At 43.2% G+C, this 15,453-nt stretch overlaps 1 protein-coding gene across 1 annotated transcript; it reads right to left on the reverse strand.

Annotated features, from left to right (window-relative positions):
* Window positions 1-8,167: 8,167 nt before the first annotated feature.
* On the reverse strand, window positions 8,168-13,991 carry LOC105260741 (keratin, type II cytoskeletal 6A). Its single transcript, XM_045061842.1, is given in 9 exon segments — window positions 8,168-8,963; window positions 9,075-9,109; window positions 9,330-9,550; window positions 10,397-10,522; window positions 11,012-11,176; window positions 11,299-11,394; window positions 11,552-11,612; window positions 11,945-12,159; window positions 13,399-13,991. Coding segments are annotated over 9 exon segments (1,713 nt in total). The 5' UTR covers window positions 13,939-13,991; the 3' UTR covers window positions 8,168-8,709.
* Window positions 13,992-15,453: the final 1,462 nt, after the last annotated feature.

Raw genomic sequence — 15,453 nt, forward strand, 5'->3', positions numbered from 1 at the left:
TGCTTAACCAACTGGGGCCACCCAGGTGCCCTTCGTGTTAACATATTTTAATAAATCATATACATAATAAATAAACGCAGTGTCCTTTAAAAACAATTCATGACTGGGGCACCTGGGTGGCGCAGTCGGTTAAGCGTCCAACTTCAGCCAGGTCACGATCTTGCGGTCTGTGAGTTCGAGCCCCGCGTCGGGCTCTGGGCTGATGGCTCAGAGCCTGGAGCCTGCTTCTGATTCTGTGTCTCCCTCTCTCTCTGCCCCTCCCCCGTTCATGCTCTCTCTCTCTCTCTCTCTCTGTCCCAAAAATAAATAAAAGTTGAAAAAAAATTAAAAAAAAAAAAAAACAATTCATGACTCAAGTTCCTGCTAAGATGGCCAACCAGCTGGTCCTGGTTTGTCTCTCTCCCTCAGGATCAATGCTAAGAAATTATAGAAACACATGGAAGGCATGGATACTAAGAACTACCAATGACAATTGCAAAAACTGTGAGAAAGCCCAGGGAGGGTCCGAAGTTACTTGAGCTGATTATAGGGGCAGGTGGGTAGTTGCAGCCTGGAGCCCAAGCCTGAGGTGGCAAGGAGAGGGTAGGGTGGAGGGAAAGGCCTAAAGTTTGGTTCTCGCCTACTGTCTGCCCTTTTACAGTAGAAATTCAGAACAGCAACCCATCCACTAGTGAGTGCCCTTGTCTATAGTTCAATAATAATGACAGATCTACTTCACAGGTAAGGTTGCCAGATTTAGCAAATAAAAACACATGATGTGCAGTTCAATTTGAATTTTAAATAAATGACAATTTTTTAGCATAAGTATGTTCCATGTAATATTTGAGACATAATTATAACATTTTTTAACGTTTATTTTATTTATTTTGAGATAGAGCGTGAGCGAACACATGAGCAGGAGAGGGGCAGAGAGAGAGAGAGAGGGGAGAGAGAATCCCAAGCAGGCTCCATGTTGTCAGCACAGGGCCCGATGCAGGGCTCAGTCTCACAAACCATGAGATCATGACCTGAGCTGAAATCAAGAGTCAGAAGTTCAATCGACTCAGCCACCCTATACTAAATTTTTTATGTGGTTTACGTGAAATTAAAATTTAACTGTACATTGCATATTTTGTCTGCGTGGCCCACTCATAGGCGACTGGAATAACAATGCCTGCTAGCATATAGTTGGTCTCTATAGAACCGGGGACTCATCTGGTCTTTACTCAAGGGTGTGAAGGAGGCCTGTAGGTAACTGCTGTCCCAGAACTTCTCACGTGGGGAGGGAGAACCAGAGTTTGAGCCTGGCTCATTGGGAAGTTTCCCTGTCAGCTTTTGGGATTTTGCAGGAACCGTAGCATGGCAGTTCCTAAGCTTTTCTTCCACCATGTCCTTGTCCTCAAACTCTAGAGCTGCATAATAGAGTGGTAGGGAGGTAACTGATATTCAGAAACCTCCCCCAGTTACAAAACTTCTGCCTAACAACATGTTCAGCAGACAGACCATTGCCCACCTGTGGACAACCATGGAATAAGGTTAGACTGCCATTTGATTCATGACCCAGGGGGATGGGTCTCTGCCATGGCTTCAAATTAGCAAAATATTATTAGAACAGCATTGGTTATTGTTTTTCTTGTGGAAGTTTTTCTTGCATTTTATTTAGCATATAGCCAAGCCATAGGAGTAGCCACTGTCTCCACCCAGGCCTAAGCTATTGCCCACACTGCCGGCACTGCCATGGCCACCAGAGATGGTTGACTCCACCACTGTTGTGAAGGGAAGGGGGACAAGGACACACAAGACACAGTGAGTTCATTCTGCCAGCCTGAGTCCTGTCAGAAGAGTGCAAGGGCAAGAAGGGGAGGCAAACAAAGTTACTTACAGATGTTGACTTGTCCAACACCTTCCCCATTCAGCCTAGGGAGGGAGAAAACACAAAGATCATGAGACCTCAGACAGCCACCACTGGGCCAAAGTGGGAAGCCTTGATGTGAGGATAACCCATGGAGAAATTACCTTTTAAATGATTTTCTGAGAGTAGTACTGTGGCCATAACTAGAGTGCTTTCAACTTGTGCTCATGGCCAGATATCCCGGACATGCATCCAGATGTTTGAGGAGCTTGTGTGAGTTACTCACCTGGACTCCGTGCCCTCCAGCATTTTCCTGTAAGTGTCAATATCCACATCAAGGGCCAGTTTGACATTCATCTCCTGGTACACCTTCAGCAGCTGGGCCGTGTCTGCTTGGCCTTCTGCAGGACATCCTCCAGATCAGTCAGCTTGTTCTTAGCATCCTTGAGGGCCATCTTTCCATGTTTCTCACTATCAGAAATGGTGGGCTTCAGGCTGGTACACTGGAAGGGGAATAGACAGAATGAACTTCCAATATGGACTAGTGAGGAAGAGTCTTAGGGTGTAGAATTGATGGAGAGGGAACTCTGAATCTTCCTGTCTAGATGTTTGACTATCTGCTTACTTTTTCAAGTCTCTGAGCCTGTTATCAAAGTCTTACACATTTTGTATTCACCACCTGCATGAGAATGTGGGTGGTGACTGATGCAGAACCCTACAGTCCACACATTAGAAGAAATGGATAACTGAGTTTGTTGTTGTTTTTGAGTGTTATCTCCAAAGTCAAATCTGGACCACAGACAGCTGTGTTTGGCATGACCAAATTTGCACATTACAAATATGGTACATTGAAAAAGTGAACTTTCCATGAGACTATTGAAACCTTGCCCTCCTCCTACCTCAGAATTACATATACTTTGGGGAGAACTGTTCTCTTGTTTCCTTCCTCCCTCTTTTCTTGAATCATGAGCAGATTTTCAGCATCTTTTCTTAACTCTTATGGCCAGCCTTTCCTTCCCTTTGTTCCTTTGCAATTCTCAGTACAATTATTTCTCTTAGACCAATCCTATTTCCAAACAGGCCAGGGTGGTCTCCATGGTATTGGGCTACTAAGACAATGCTCAGTTTGCTCTCTACTAAGAGAGGCTCAGTTTGGGAAGTATGTTCCCCTCCAATATTTTTCCTTCTCAACCCACAGATCTCACTGATAAAATTCCCCCAACAGACTTTTGAGATGTTCCTTCCCTAAAAGTTACCATGCCCATCACTTCTTCTCCTTCTCTTGACAAGCAGAATCCCAAATATAATTTAAAATAGTTTTTATCTGATACACTGTTCAAAGCTTCTATTTTACAAAGATGTCAGTAGAGGGATGTTGAATGTTACCTAATGATTCAATTCTAATCTAAACTTCCATTTAGTGCAAGTATCTATTTTAAAACATTCTTTTTTATTTAAATGTTTATTTATTTTTGAGAGAGAGAGAGAGAGAGCAGGGGAGGTGCAGAGAGAGAGGGGGTCAGACGATCTGAAGCAGGTTCTGAGCTGTTAACAGAGAGCTTGATGCGGGACTCAAACTCATGAACTGTTAGATTATGACCTGAGCTGAAGTTGGATGCTTAACCAACCAAGCCACCCAGATGCCCCTCTTTTAAAACATTCTTGATAGATGGCCAATGCCTGCTTCTAGAATAAGTTTATTTTTAATAGATTATAAATATTTGTGCACCTCATATATTTTTTCTCATTTGTCTAGACATGGATCCTGAAGAGAAGGCTGAAGAAAGTGTGAGAGGCTGGAGGGTGGAGTTGAGAGGAGGAAGAACATGGAGTGGCTTCCAGCAGCCACTGTACAAATACCATATGATTTCACTCATATGTGGAATTTAAAAAACAAAACTGATGAACGTGAGGGAAGGAGGAATAAAAGAGGAGAGAAGAAAACAAACCACAAGAGACTTTTAATGATAGAGAACAAACTGAAGGTTGAAGGAGAGATGTGGGTGAGGGATGGGCTAGATGAGTGATGGATATTAAAAAGAGCACGTGTTATAATGAGCACTGGGTGTTGTATGTAAGTGATGAACCACTGAAGTCTACTTCTGAAAGCAATATTTCACTGTATGTTAACTAAGCAAAATTTTAAAAAGTCCAACTTGAAAACCACTTAGAAATTGAAAAAGAAAAAAAAGAAAAAAGAAAAAAAGAAATGCTCAAGACAAGTCCCCTGCCATGTAACTGAAGATATTTCTGTGCTTTGGAGGGACTGTGTGCGCGCGTGCATGCGTGTGTGCGTGTGTGTGTGTGTGTGTGTGTGTACACACTTCCTTTGGGTGTTCCAATTATGTTTGTGTTGGACCTGCTTGGCTTCTTTATTTGTATATCCTTTATTGTACACCCTTGACTCTCCTTTAACTGTCTTTGACCCCTCAGTTCATGCTATTCTGTTGAGAATGCTATGCTGAGAATATTCAATATTCTCCCATTTGTTCTTTATGGTGCATTTAGCACACCTATTGCCTTTTGTACTGATATTAATTTGGACTTCATTTGCATTGTGGTTTTATTTTTCTCTCTGTCTCATATCTGACTTCTTTTTTTTTTAATTTGAGAGAGAGAGAGGGAGGGAGAGAGAAAGAGAGAGAGGGAGAGAGAACATGAGTGGGGAAGAGAACCAGAGGGAAAGAGAGACAGAGAGAGAGAGAGAGAGAGAGAGAGAGAGAGAGAGAGAATCTCAAGCAGGCTCCATGCTCAGCATGGAGCTGTCACAGGGCTCAATCTCATGACTGAGATCATGACCTGAGCTGAAATCAAAAGTAGGATGCTCAACTAACTGAGCCACCCAGGTATCCCATATCTGACTTCTATAAGTAATGTTTTAGTTCTTATCCTCTCATATGGTTTTTATTCTCAAATTTTAAAAAGGGTTTATTTTATTAATTTTGGCAACATTTTATAGTGACTTTGTTCTGATAAGTGATCATTATCTGCCTTTTGTTTTCCATATTCATTTCATTTTTGAACATGTATTATCTTTTTGGGGTCCTAGAGTGGTCCCTTTTTGACTACAGCTCATCCATGAATAAGATGAACTCTTTCTTGACCAGTCGTTTATAGAAAGTATTCTGGGGGAATGGGGTGGGCAGTATGTAGGCTAACAGATTGGATGAATAATTCTTACTCCTTAAAACACCCTACCCAACAACCTCAGAGTGGCTTGTTCCCAGTCTCTCTACTTTTTTTTTTTCCCTGCCAACAAAATGCTGTCAATAGGCCTTGTCTTTGATTTTTTTTTCAAATATTTATTTGTGGCGCCTGGGTGGCTCAGTCGGTTGGGCGTCTGACTTAGGCTCAGGTCATGATCTTGTGGTTTGTGGGCTCAAGCCCTGTGTCAGGCTCTGTGCTGACAACTCAGAGCCTGGAGCCTGCTTTGGATTCCGTGTCTCCCTCTCTCTCTGTCCCTCCCCTTCTCATGTTCTGTCTCTCTCTGTCTCAAAAATAAATAAAACATTTAAAAAAATTTATTTATTTTCGGTGGAGTGCAAGTGGGGGAGGGGCAGAGAGAAAAGGACAGAGGATCCAAAGCAGGCTCTGTGCTGACAGGCTGACAGCATTAAGCCCAATGTGGGCTCAAACTTATGAACTATGAAATCATGACCTGAGCCGAAGTTGGACGCTCAACCGACTGAGCCACCCAGATGCCCCTTGTCTTTGATTTTTTATTCAGTTCTACCTTCAAGGCTTCTTGAAGCTTCCTGCCTCAGGTCACACTCCTAGTTCTGACTGTTGCAAACAAGGGATTCTTGGATTTGCACCTGATGACTTATCCTTCACATTGACTTACTTATGATAAGTGAGTCAACAGTGCCTGGCACATAATAGAACTTCAACATCAGGCTGCTTCTTTAGCTTGTGTTCAGCTATTGTTTTGACAGATAATATTTTTTGTTCCAGGAGCTGAAACAAATAACAACAATAAAAAAACCAAAATAACAAAACTGAGAAAACCTCATCTCTTGATGTTTGCCTATTGTCGCTGAGATGGGACACTCCTTTACCACTTAGCTAGGCTTACTCTGAACCTAGAAATCAGCACGAGGTGAATACCTGAAATCTTCTCAAGACTTTTCTGAGCATGTGTCTTCCTGGATACATGTATGACTTGCTAAGTTCTCTCACACACAGAGCTTCTTTGGGAAATTTGTCCTAATTTTCCAAAGAATTTCATTCCAGCTTAGCCACTAGACATCAGATTGTTAGATGGTCTATTGTGTGTTTCCTCCTATAATCTCTTACTCCAGGTCTCTGTGGGTTATAGTCTTGCAGTTTTCCCTTGCTATGTCTCTTGCTTCTCTTATCTACATTTGGATTTATGTGAAACAAAGAAAAGAACCTTGCCTTAGTTCTTCAGAAATCCTCCAGTCATGTTTGAAGAGACTTATGCAGGGTCTTGCATAGGGTCTACAGCTGCTCTGTCAGGTTCAAGGCATATGTGCTGAGGGGGTTAGAGGCAGAGGGTGGGAAGTAAGCAGAGGGTTGAAGGGTAGGAGTGGGGTTGAGAAAGAATTCAGGAACAGGCTACTGCTTACTCAAGACCAAAATTGAAACAGGTAGAGTGTAGGGCAAGTGCTAAGAAAAATGTTAAAAAACTTTGCTATAATTTTGAAGGTGCATATTCTTGATTGGGCATTTGTTTGGTTGTTGTAAATTTTTGACTGTTTCCTAGAGCTCCTATGGAGTTTACTCAGATATTTTCTGGTTGTTTTTTGATGTTTCTGGGCAGAAGGAGAGATTGGGGTTTCCAGTCTGCCACTTTGTTATCATCACCTGTACAGTAAGATTTTAAATAAATCCATGTATATATACTGTTTTTGAAAGATGTTCTGTTAGATGCTTATCCTATATAATTTTCCAGGTTAGTTGTTTCCTTTACATTATTCCTCATGGGTGCATGATAATATGAAAGTTAAATGGACTTAGATTTTGAAACCCAGTCATCATTTTATCTGTTGTTGGGAAGTTCAGTCAGAGCATGAATAGGTGTCAGTGTTAGGGTTGCCCATGTTGCTGGGGGAACACTCAGAGGAGAACACAGGAGATACTGATACAAAAGGATCCAGAAGCACCCTATATATATTATTGAAGTGAAGAAATTTTCTCTTGTGATGTGAGAGCCTGGTAGCCAGGAAGATAATGATCACTCACAAAGAAACAGGGACTGATGTGTCAAAGGGTAGAACAAGTTGAAGGATGAACCTTGCACCATATCCTGAGTTTTCATTTCCCATTCATAGAAGTCAAACTTGGCCATGGCATACCAGAGGGGAGATGTGGAAGCATCTCTTCCAAGCACCAAGGACTCAGCTTCATCCATTTCCATGAAAGTCTTAGGATGTGACAACCTGGGAATTTCTATTCTTGTTTTACCTTTACACCTCAAGAAATAAGCATATGAGTTTTATGCCTGAGTCTTTGGATTCTTAATTTGAGAACCTGTAGTATTTTCAGTTTTTCCATGTTGTGAAGATTGTTTGGATTCACATCCATGTGCATACAACTTCTGACATTTGTGCTATTTCCTTGGAATACATTTCTAGAAGTATCATTGCACTTTGGAAGTATGTACACTTTAATTTGTCTTGATACACCTTGTAAGGCAAGTTTCTTGGTTATGAAGCTAATTTCAAGCTAAAAATCAAATATCTTATCCCTTGTTGAATGTTCTTTGGCTCTGATCAGCCAGAAATATATTTCCCCAACTGAGAATTTAGAGTTCATATCCAGGCCATGTAGTAAAGTGGTCTTAGAGATGAAGGAAGTGAGACTAAGCCACTACTCTCTGGTACAGGCAATAAAAAGCAGAGTATACAATGATGGTGGACCAAATTCTTCCCATTCTACTTACCAAACATTTAAATGTAATCTTATCTAGGAAGAAAATCTGAGTGTCAGGATGCCAAACTATAAGCTTTTGCACCTCTCTCAAGGAAGAGAGTGAAGTACTTGGAGATTGGGAGTGTCTTTATTATTATTATTTTTATTTTTTAAAGTTTATTTACTTATTTTGAGAGTATGTATGCACAAGTGGGGAAGGAACAGAGAGAGAGGAGATAGAGAATCCCCAAAAGGCTCCACGCTGTCACTTTAGAGGCTGACACAGGGCTCAATCTCATGAACTGTGAGATCATGACCTGAGCTGAAATCAAGAGTGGGATGCTCAACTGAAGGAGCTACCCAGGCGCCACCAGTTTTGAGAAAATCTTTAATACATGAATATACATTTGTCCACTGAAAGAGCTCAAGAACAACTGATGACAAATCAAGACAACAAAATGATAACTTATACAATAAATTTGTTTTATTTAGCAATTAGAAGAGAGCAAGGAGCAGAGGGAATGTCAGAGGGATACAGATATCTGCACTGTAGAACTACTCACTTGTGCTTTCACAACCACTACAAGAGAGGAGGTGCCCAAAACAGAGAATATGGGAGAATTCATGGGTGCATGGAAACAAGGAGAAAGTGCACTGTTCAGGAGTAGGACCCAGGCAGGTTTCTGTAATGAAAACGGGCACAGGTAATATCCTACTAATGCTCAGCCTACTAACGGAACAAAGAGGCAAGAGTAATGTTTTGGTAACAAAGTGAGGCCCCAGTTGTGGTTGTATTAAGGTATAAATCAGAGGTTGAATTTCTATGCTGAGCAATGGAAACTTAGGTGGACCAGGTATAGGCAATGATGAGAAATGAAGGCACTCAGCAGGTTCTGCTCAGAATCAGAGAGTAAGAAACCAGAGACGGGAGAGGAGAAGCAGCCTGAGAGAGGGCAATCCAGTTGCAGATGGGACAACGTGGGGCCAAGAGCTGATGGCAGGACTTAGTGCTTGTAGCTCTTCCTAGTGGAGGATGAGGTGGTGGTGTATTTGATGGTGGAACTGCTGCCCCCAGAGGAGCTGAAGCCACCCCCAATGCCTCTGCCGCTGCTGGAACTGAAGCCAGCTCCCAGGCTGTGGCCGCTGCCATAGGAGTAGCCGCTGCCTCCGCCCAGGCCTGAGCCACTGCCCACACCGCTGGCACTGCCATAGCTGCCAGCGCTGCCATAGCCTCCGGAGACAGTGGACTGCACCACAGCTGTGAAGGGGAGGGAGACAAGGACACATAGGACACAGTGAGCTCATTCTGCCAGTCTGAGTCTCGTCAGATGGGCTAAGGGCAAGGGAGAGGGGCAAGCAAAGTACTTACAGATGTTGACTTGTCCAACACCTTCCCCACTCAGCCTAGGAAGGGAGAAGACACAGGGACCGTGAGACCTCAGACAGCCACCACTGGACCAGAGTGGGAAGCCTCGATGTGAGGATAACCCATGAGCAAACTGCCTTTTAAGATTCTCTGAGAGTCATGATTGTGGCCATAAGTAGAATGCCTTCAACTTGTGCTCATGGCCAGACATCATGGACATGTATTCAGAGGTTTGAGGAGCTTGTGTGAGTTACCCACCTGGACTCCTCACCCTCCAGTAGCTTCCTGTAGGTGGCAATCTCCAAGTCCAGGGCCAGTTTGCCATTAATCTGCTCCTGGTACTCCTTCAGCAGCTGGGCGATGTCCTGCTTGGCCTTCTGCAGAGCATCCTCCAGATCAGCCAGCTTGTTCTTGGCATCCTTGAGGGCCATCTCCCCACGCTGTTCAGCATCAGCAATAGCGGACTGCAGGTTGGCACACTAGAGCAAGAAGATAGGCGGAAGGAACTCGTAATGTAGTTGTCCAGGAGAGTAGCCATACTTATTTCTAGTGAGGAACAGTTCCAGATACCAGATACCATAGAAAGGGACTTCTACCACATGTTTTCCAGTCTTTTTCTGTTCTGCACAACTTACCCAGACGGGAAGCCACTTGAGAACACCTGTGCCGTTTTTAAACCACCCTGCATGAGGGGTGGGTGGGAGACCTTTTGTTGGACCAAATACCAGCATACTTGGAAGAAATGGACCCATTCATTTGTTTTGAGTGCTGTCTCCAAAGCTAAACCAGCACCTTTTCTGATTATCTCATGGTGATGCCCCATTAACTTACACAAAATCGCCAACATCCACATCTAAGGTATGAGTTTCATTGCTAGCTGCTGAGATCTTGTCTTCCTTACTTCTAAGGGCTTCTAAAATGCTTGGGAAATGGATCTTCATCCTGGGTCATTGCTCAACACTCTATTTCAATCGAATGTTGAACAGATTTGGAACAGTCTTGTCCCACTCTGGAACTCCCCTTTTCTTTCCCCACTTGTTTCTTGTACTCCTAAACCAATCATTCTCCTTAAGTAATCTCTTTCCAAAGTCCCTGGACAATCTTTTTACAGTCTAATTGAAATTGTTCCTGTCATGTGATTGTATCATCTGTAGGGTTGGCACCCATCTGTCCTAACATGTGGGAATTCATTGAGGGTGGGAGCCGCATGGACCCCTCTCTTTGCTCTTCCCCCAATTCCCAGCATTTCCCAAATCGTGGCTGATGGCTGCCTGGTGGTTGAGTGAGGAAGCGATGCTTATCTTCTCCAGAAGCCCCTACCATACCTGCTTCTTGACACGGTCGATCTCAGATCTCAGCCTCTGGATCATGCGGTTGATCTCAGTAATCTCTTGCTTGGAGTTGCGCAGATCATTCATCAGTCTGCCTGCGGTGGCCTGCAGCTCCTCATACTGGAGTCCAGAGGGAGAGAAGGTGGTGCATATGGGCTTTCATGACTTGAGTTCTCAACCAGGCATTTAACACACCTAGAGCTAGTGACTTCTCACCAAGGCATTTTAGAGAAAGTTGATGTGGCAAAGTCACTGAATACTGTACACTGATCACAGACCCTCTTTTTAATGGAATGCTGGCTGCCTAGTTCAGTTGAAGACCAGCAATGTTCTATATTATGTTTCTGAGTGAGCCAGCATCAGAGTGAAGACAAAAGCAAGAATCACTAGATCCTTATCTATGTAGCTACCTTCCTGCACTTGGGTTCTTTGACTTAATTGAACTTAGACATAAATTCTGTCAATGCCTACTCTATGAGAGCAGGTTACATATCCTGCGAGAAATCATCAGCATCCTTGCAGTAGACTTTCCCAGTGAAAGGTGTAGCCTTGCTGGTGTTTAGGAAGAGGACACAGGCAATCCTGGGCATCTGTCAACTCAAGGCTCACCTTGCTCTGGTACCAGGACTCAGCTTCTGCCCGGCTCTTCTGAGCGATCTCCTCATATTGGGCTTTGACTTCAGCGATGATGCTGTCCAGGTCCAGGTTACGGTTGTTGTCCATGGACAGGACCACGGAAGTGTCTGAGATGTGGGTTTGCATCTGAGCCAGTTCCTGCAGAGCATAAGATCATCAGATCATCTTTCCCTTGGCCTTACAGATGTACCCCACTCCAGGATCCTCCACCCTTGGCAGAGCCCCATCACAACAAATAAAAGAGGAGCGGAGATGCTTACTGCTTCATACAAGGCTCTGGTGAAGTTGATCTCCTCTTTCAGAGCCTCCACGTTGGCTTGGAGATCATAATTATTAATGTAGGCAGCATCCACATCCTGGGGAACAAGCCAACACCTTGGAGTCAGCTGAGCCTTCCTTCCCAGTCTGAACACCTTTTAGTTTCCCCATCTACTCCCCTCTTGGATGTGTGCAGGGCCCAAGAGTCCTTTCTTTCTAGAAAGGAACATGAACCCCTGATCTTCAGCAGCTCACCTTCTTCAGAGTCACAAATTAATTCTCTGCTGCTGTGCGCTTGTTGATTTCATCTTCGTATCTAGACACAGAACGGAGTAAGACATAATTGAGCCAGTGGCAAGGATGATACAGAAAAAGTATCCTGGAATCCCAACTTTCCATAAAAGAGATATACCCAAAATGAGCTTCCTGTCAGTGAGCCACAAAAATGACTTTTTGTGGTTCCTAAATTGTTTTCTCTCCCTCTCCACCTCCATGGCCCTTTGTCTTTTGGGTTTGTTTTAGGTAATAATTGTGATTTTCATTTCCATGGATGTGTTTTGCTATGGAATCAGGCCCACATCTTGACCTGGTCACCCAATAATCTTGAAGACTTTGGGGAACTGAACTCCTTTCTCTCCTTGAACTCACTTGTTCTTGAAGTCCTCCACCATATCCTGCATGTCCCTGAGCTCTGAGTTCAGTTGGACGCTCTCCCCCTCTAAGCTCTCCAGGTGTCTCCTGAGCTTGTTGATATACTGCTCAAACCAGGGCTCCAGATTCTGCCTCACAGTATTGGTGCCCTGCTCCTGGAGCAGAGTCCACTTGGTGTCCAGGACCTTGTTCTTCTGCTCCAGGAACCGCACCTGGAAGAGACAAGATGATTATTTGCCAGAGAGAGCAAAGGTGAAAGAGATGTTACTTGTCAGGTGCCCAAGCATGTCTGGGTAGTCACCCAGGTGGGTTATTATGGAGCATGTACAGAGGGTCAGGCTGACAGTGTTGCACCCCCAAACCTATTTCCTTCCCACGCTAGCAGTCCTAGTGTGAAATTCTTCCAGAGACCTATGATGTCTTCTCACTGACTAAGCTATATAGCGCATCAGTGACTTTCAACATTTCTTCTCTTTCTATTGAAAAGCACAACCATACATCTAGTTAAAAATAGTATTTCTCCAGGTGGCTGTATGGCTCAGTCAGTTACGTGTCTGACTCTTGATTTTGGCTCAGGTCATGACCCCCCTGTTTTTAGATTGAGCCTTCTGTTGGGCTCTAGGCTCTCTGCCTCTTGATCTGCCCCTCTCCTGCTCTCTCTCTCTATCTCAAAATGAATAAATGAATGAATGAATGAATAAATAAATAAACAAACATTAAAAATATTATTTTCCTAATCCAATGCACCAAGTTATTTTTTTTTTAATTGTACCTCAGTTAAGGGATTGTTAAATGTGCAGAAACTAATGATTTAATCCAATTCAGTTAATGATTGGATTCCATTAACTTCTGCTTTAGTGCATGATTTTCCTATACAACAAATGCCCTAATGGTCATGCTCTAGTTCTATACATTTAGTATTTCTATGATATATAAACATTTCTAAGTCTTTTTTTTCTAATCCAGCCAGATATCCTTTTTTTCTTTTCTTTTCTTTTCTTTTCTTTTCTTTTCTTTTCTTTTCTTTTCTTTTCTTTTCTTTTCTTTTCTTTTCTTTTCTTTCTTCTTTTCTTTTCTATTCTTTCACCCTTTTCCTCATGTCCAGAGCCCTAGAACAGTTTTCCACTGGAATTATTATTTAATCTCTTAGAATATTCAGCAGGTAAAGCTGACCGATTCTATTCTCTCATTGCCTTATTTTGCTTCATGGATAACACAAGTTGAGTATTGTTCCCTGGCTGGGTTGAAGGACATTTAAGAGACCCAGTGGTTTCAAGTGATTTCCATCACCTTCTGCGTGTTGTCAACATGGAGGCCATCTGACATCCCAGGGGAGAGCTCCTCTGAGTCCCCTTCTCCCTCCCTCCTGAACCTCCCCCCAGTAGGACATTCATTGATTGTCTAGTCTGGGGAGCCTGACAGCCCAGTGGAGGCAGGTCTTCCTGGCTCACCTTGTCGATGAAGGAGGCGAACTTGTTGTTGAGGGTCTTGATCTGCTCCCGCTCCTCAGTCCTCACCCGCTGGATGGTGGGGTCGATTTGCAGGTTCAGAGGAGTGAGGAGGTTCTGGTTGATGGTGACCTCTTGGATGCCTCCAGGGGGGCACACAGGGAAGCCAGAGCCCCCATAGCCACCAGCAAAACCAGCTCCACCACCGAGCCCAAAGCCACCACCAGCTGCGGCACCAAAACCAAATCCACTGGCAGCTCCACCTCCATAGCCAAAGCCACCTCCAACTCGGCCACCATATCCGCCACTGATGGCACAGCTGCCCCCTCCGATGGAGATCCTCTTGGAGCCGCCCAGGCTATAGAGGCTCCTGCTCCCAAAGCCAGCTCCTCCACACACTCCACCGAGGCCACCCGTGCCCCTGGAGCGGGACACAGAGACACTGCTGAAGCCAGAGCGGCAGACCCCTGGGACTCTGGCTGAGCTGGTGCTGAAGCCACGGTGGCTGACGTTTTGGCTCCTCACGGTGGATTTGCTAGACATGATTCCTGAAGAGGGAAGGCTGAAGAAAGCGTGAGAGGCTGGAGGGTAGAGCTGAGAGGAGCAGATCTGTGAGATGAGCCTCCCGGCAGCAGTTTATATATGGTGAAAATGGGCTGGGCTCCATCCTGGAAGGTGAGCTTGTAGATTGGGAAGGGTTGGGCATTTACAAACAGTAATGTCACATCTGGATTATTAGAAAAGTTATGAAATAATGAAAATTTCATTTTTGGTTTCCTTTAGTCAGGGAAAATATCTCCAGTCTTCCAGCTTTGACTTGATCTCAGTATAATGTGACTATTCTCAATTCACTGAGGTAGGAGTAGTTACTGTCTCAAAGTTCTGCATGTTATGCTCGTGTATGAGAAATTAAGTGCACTCCTCTCCACCTGTGTTGTACCCAGCAGAGATAGGAGACTGAAATAATCTATTTCATATGCCTTCATAGTAACATTCTCATTATTTTTCATTATTACAGAAGTTAAATATGAGTTTTCTTTTGCTCTTATGTAAAATTTCACCCACATAAAGGAGTAACATAACAACATAATCGGTCCCTATATTCTTATTACTCAGCTTTATAAAAGTCATTATCTCAAAACCAGTATGACAGCTTCCATATTCCTACCCTATTCCTTGGTGACTGTAAATTATTGGAAAACAAATGTCAGAGATCATGTTGTCTCGTTTGTATGTAATTCTGTATTTATGTCCGAATGAGAGACACTTAAAAATATAACCAAAGTACCATTTTCATATTTTAAAAATGTATATATTCATTAATATCAACAGGTATGTATTCAGTCTTCAATATACCTCTTGGTGTTATTTATTTTTTTATTTTAGTTGTCAGAATCAGGATCCAAATATGCTCTATATCTGTTATTTGTGTGTGAAATGTCTTTTAGATAATATCTTCTAAATCATTTAAGTCAGTATATCCTTCTTCATTTTTTTCCATACAATTTATTTGTTAAAGAGACTGGGTTCTTTGGCAGGTGCAGTGTTTCATTCCTTGGATTTTTCTAGTTGCATGTTCATGGTGCCTCATTGAACATCTTACTGTGTCCTTTGTGTATCCTGTAAAGTGATAGGTAAAGCTAGAAACTTAATGGGCTATCTGTTTAAACATTCCAGATGTAGATGTATAGACTGCCTACTCATATATTGAATATTGTTACTTACACACTTTCTTCAATGTTTAGACGTTGAAGGAGAATGTTGAAGACGTTCAAGGAATAAAATATACATTCAAGGTCATTCCCCAAGCAGCCAATTCTTATATATGGATTCAAGCAGTGTTCTCAGTTCCTGTGTATCTTTGTAGTATCCTCATTTGGGTGTTTCTGTGTTTTTCCTGGGGTATGTGGTGTGTGTGGGTGTGTGTGTGTGTGTGAGAGAGAGAGAGAGAGAGAGAGACAGAGACAGAGACAGAGAGAGAGAGAGAAGAAAGAGATGGAGAGAGATATTGGGGCGAGTGTATATGTACAGAGGGTGCCCATATTGTTAAAAAGTATA

Source organism: Felis catus, chromosome B4, assembly GCF_018350175.1.
Source record: "Felis catus isolate Fca126 chromosome B4, F.catus_Fca126_mat1.0, whole genome shotgun sequence".
NCBI classification, from domain to species: Eukaryota; Metazoa; Chordata; class Mammalia; order Carnivora; family Felidae; genus Felis; species Felis catus.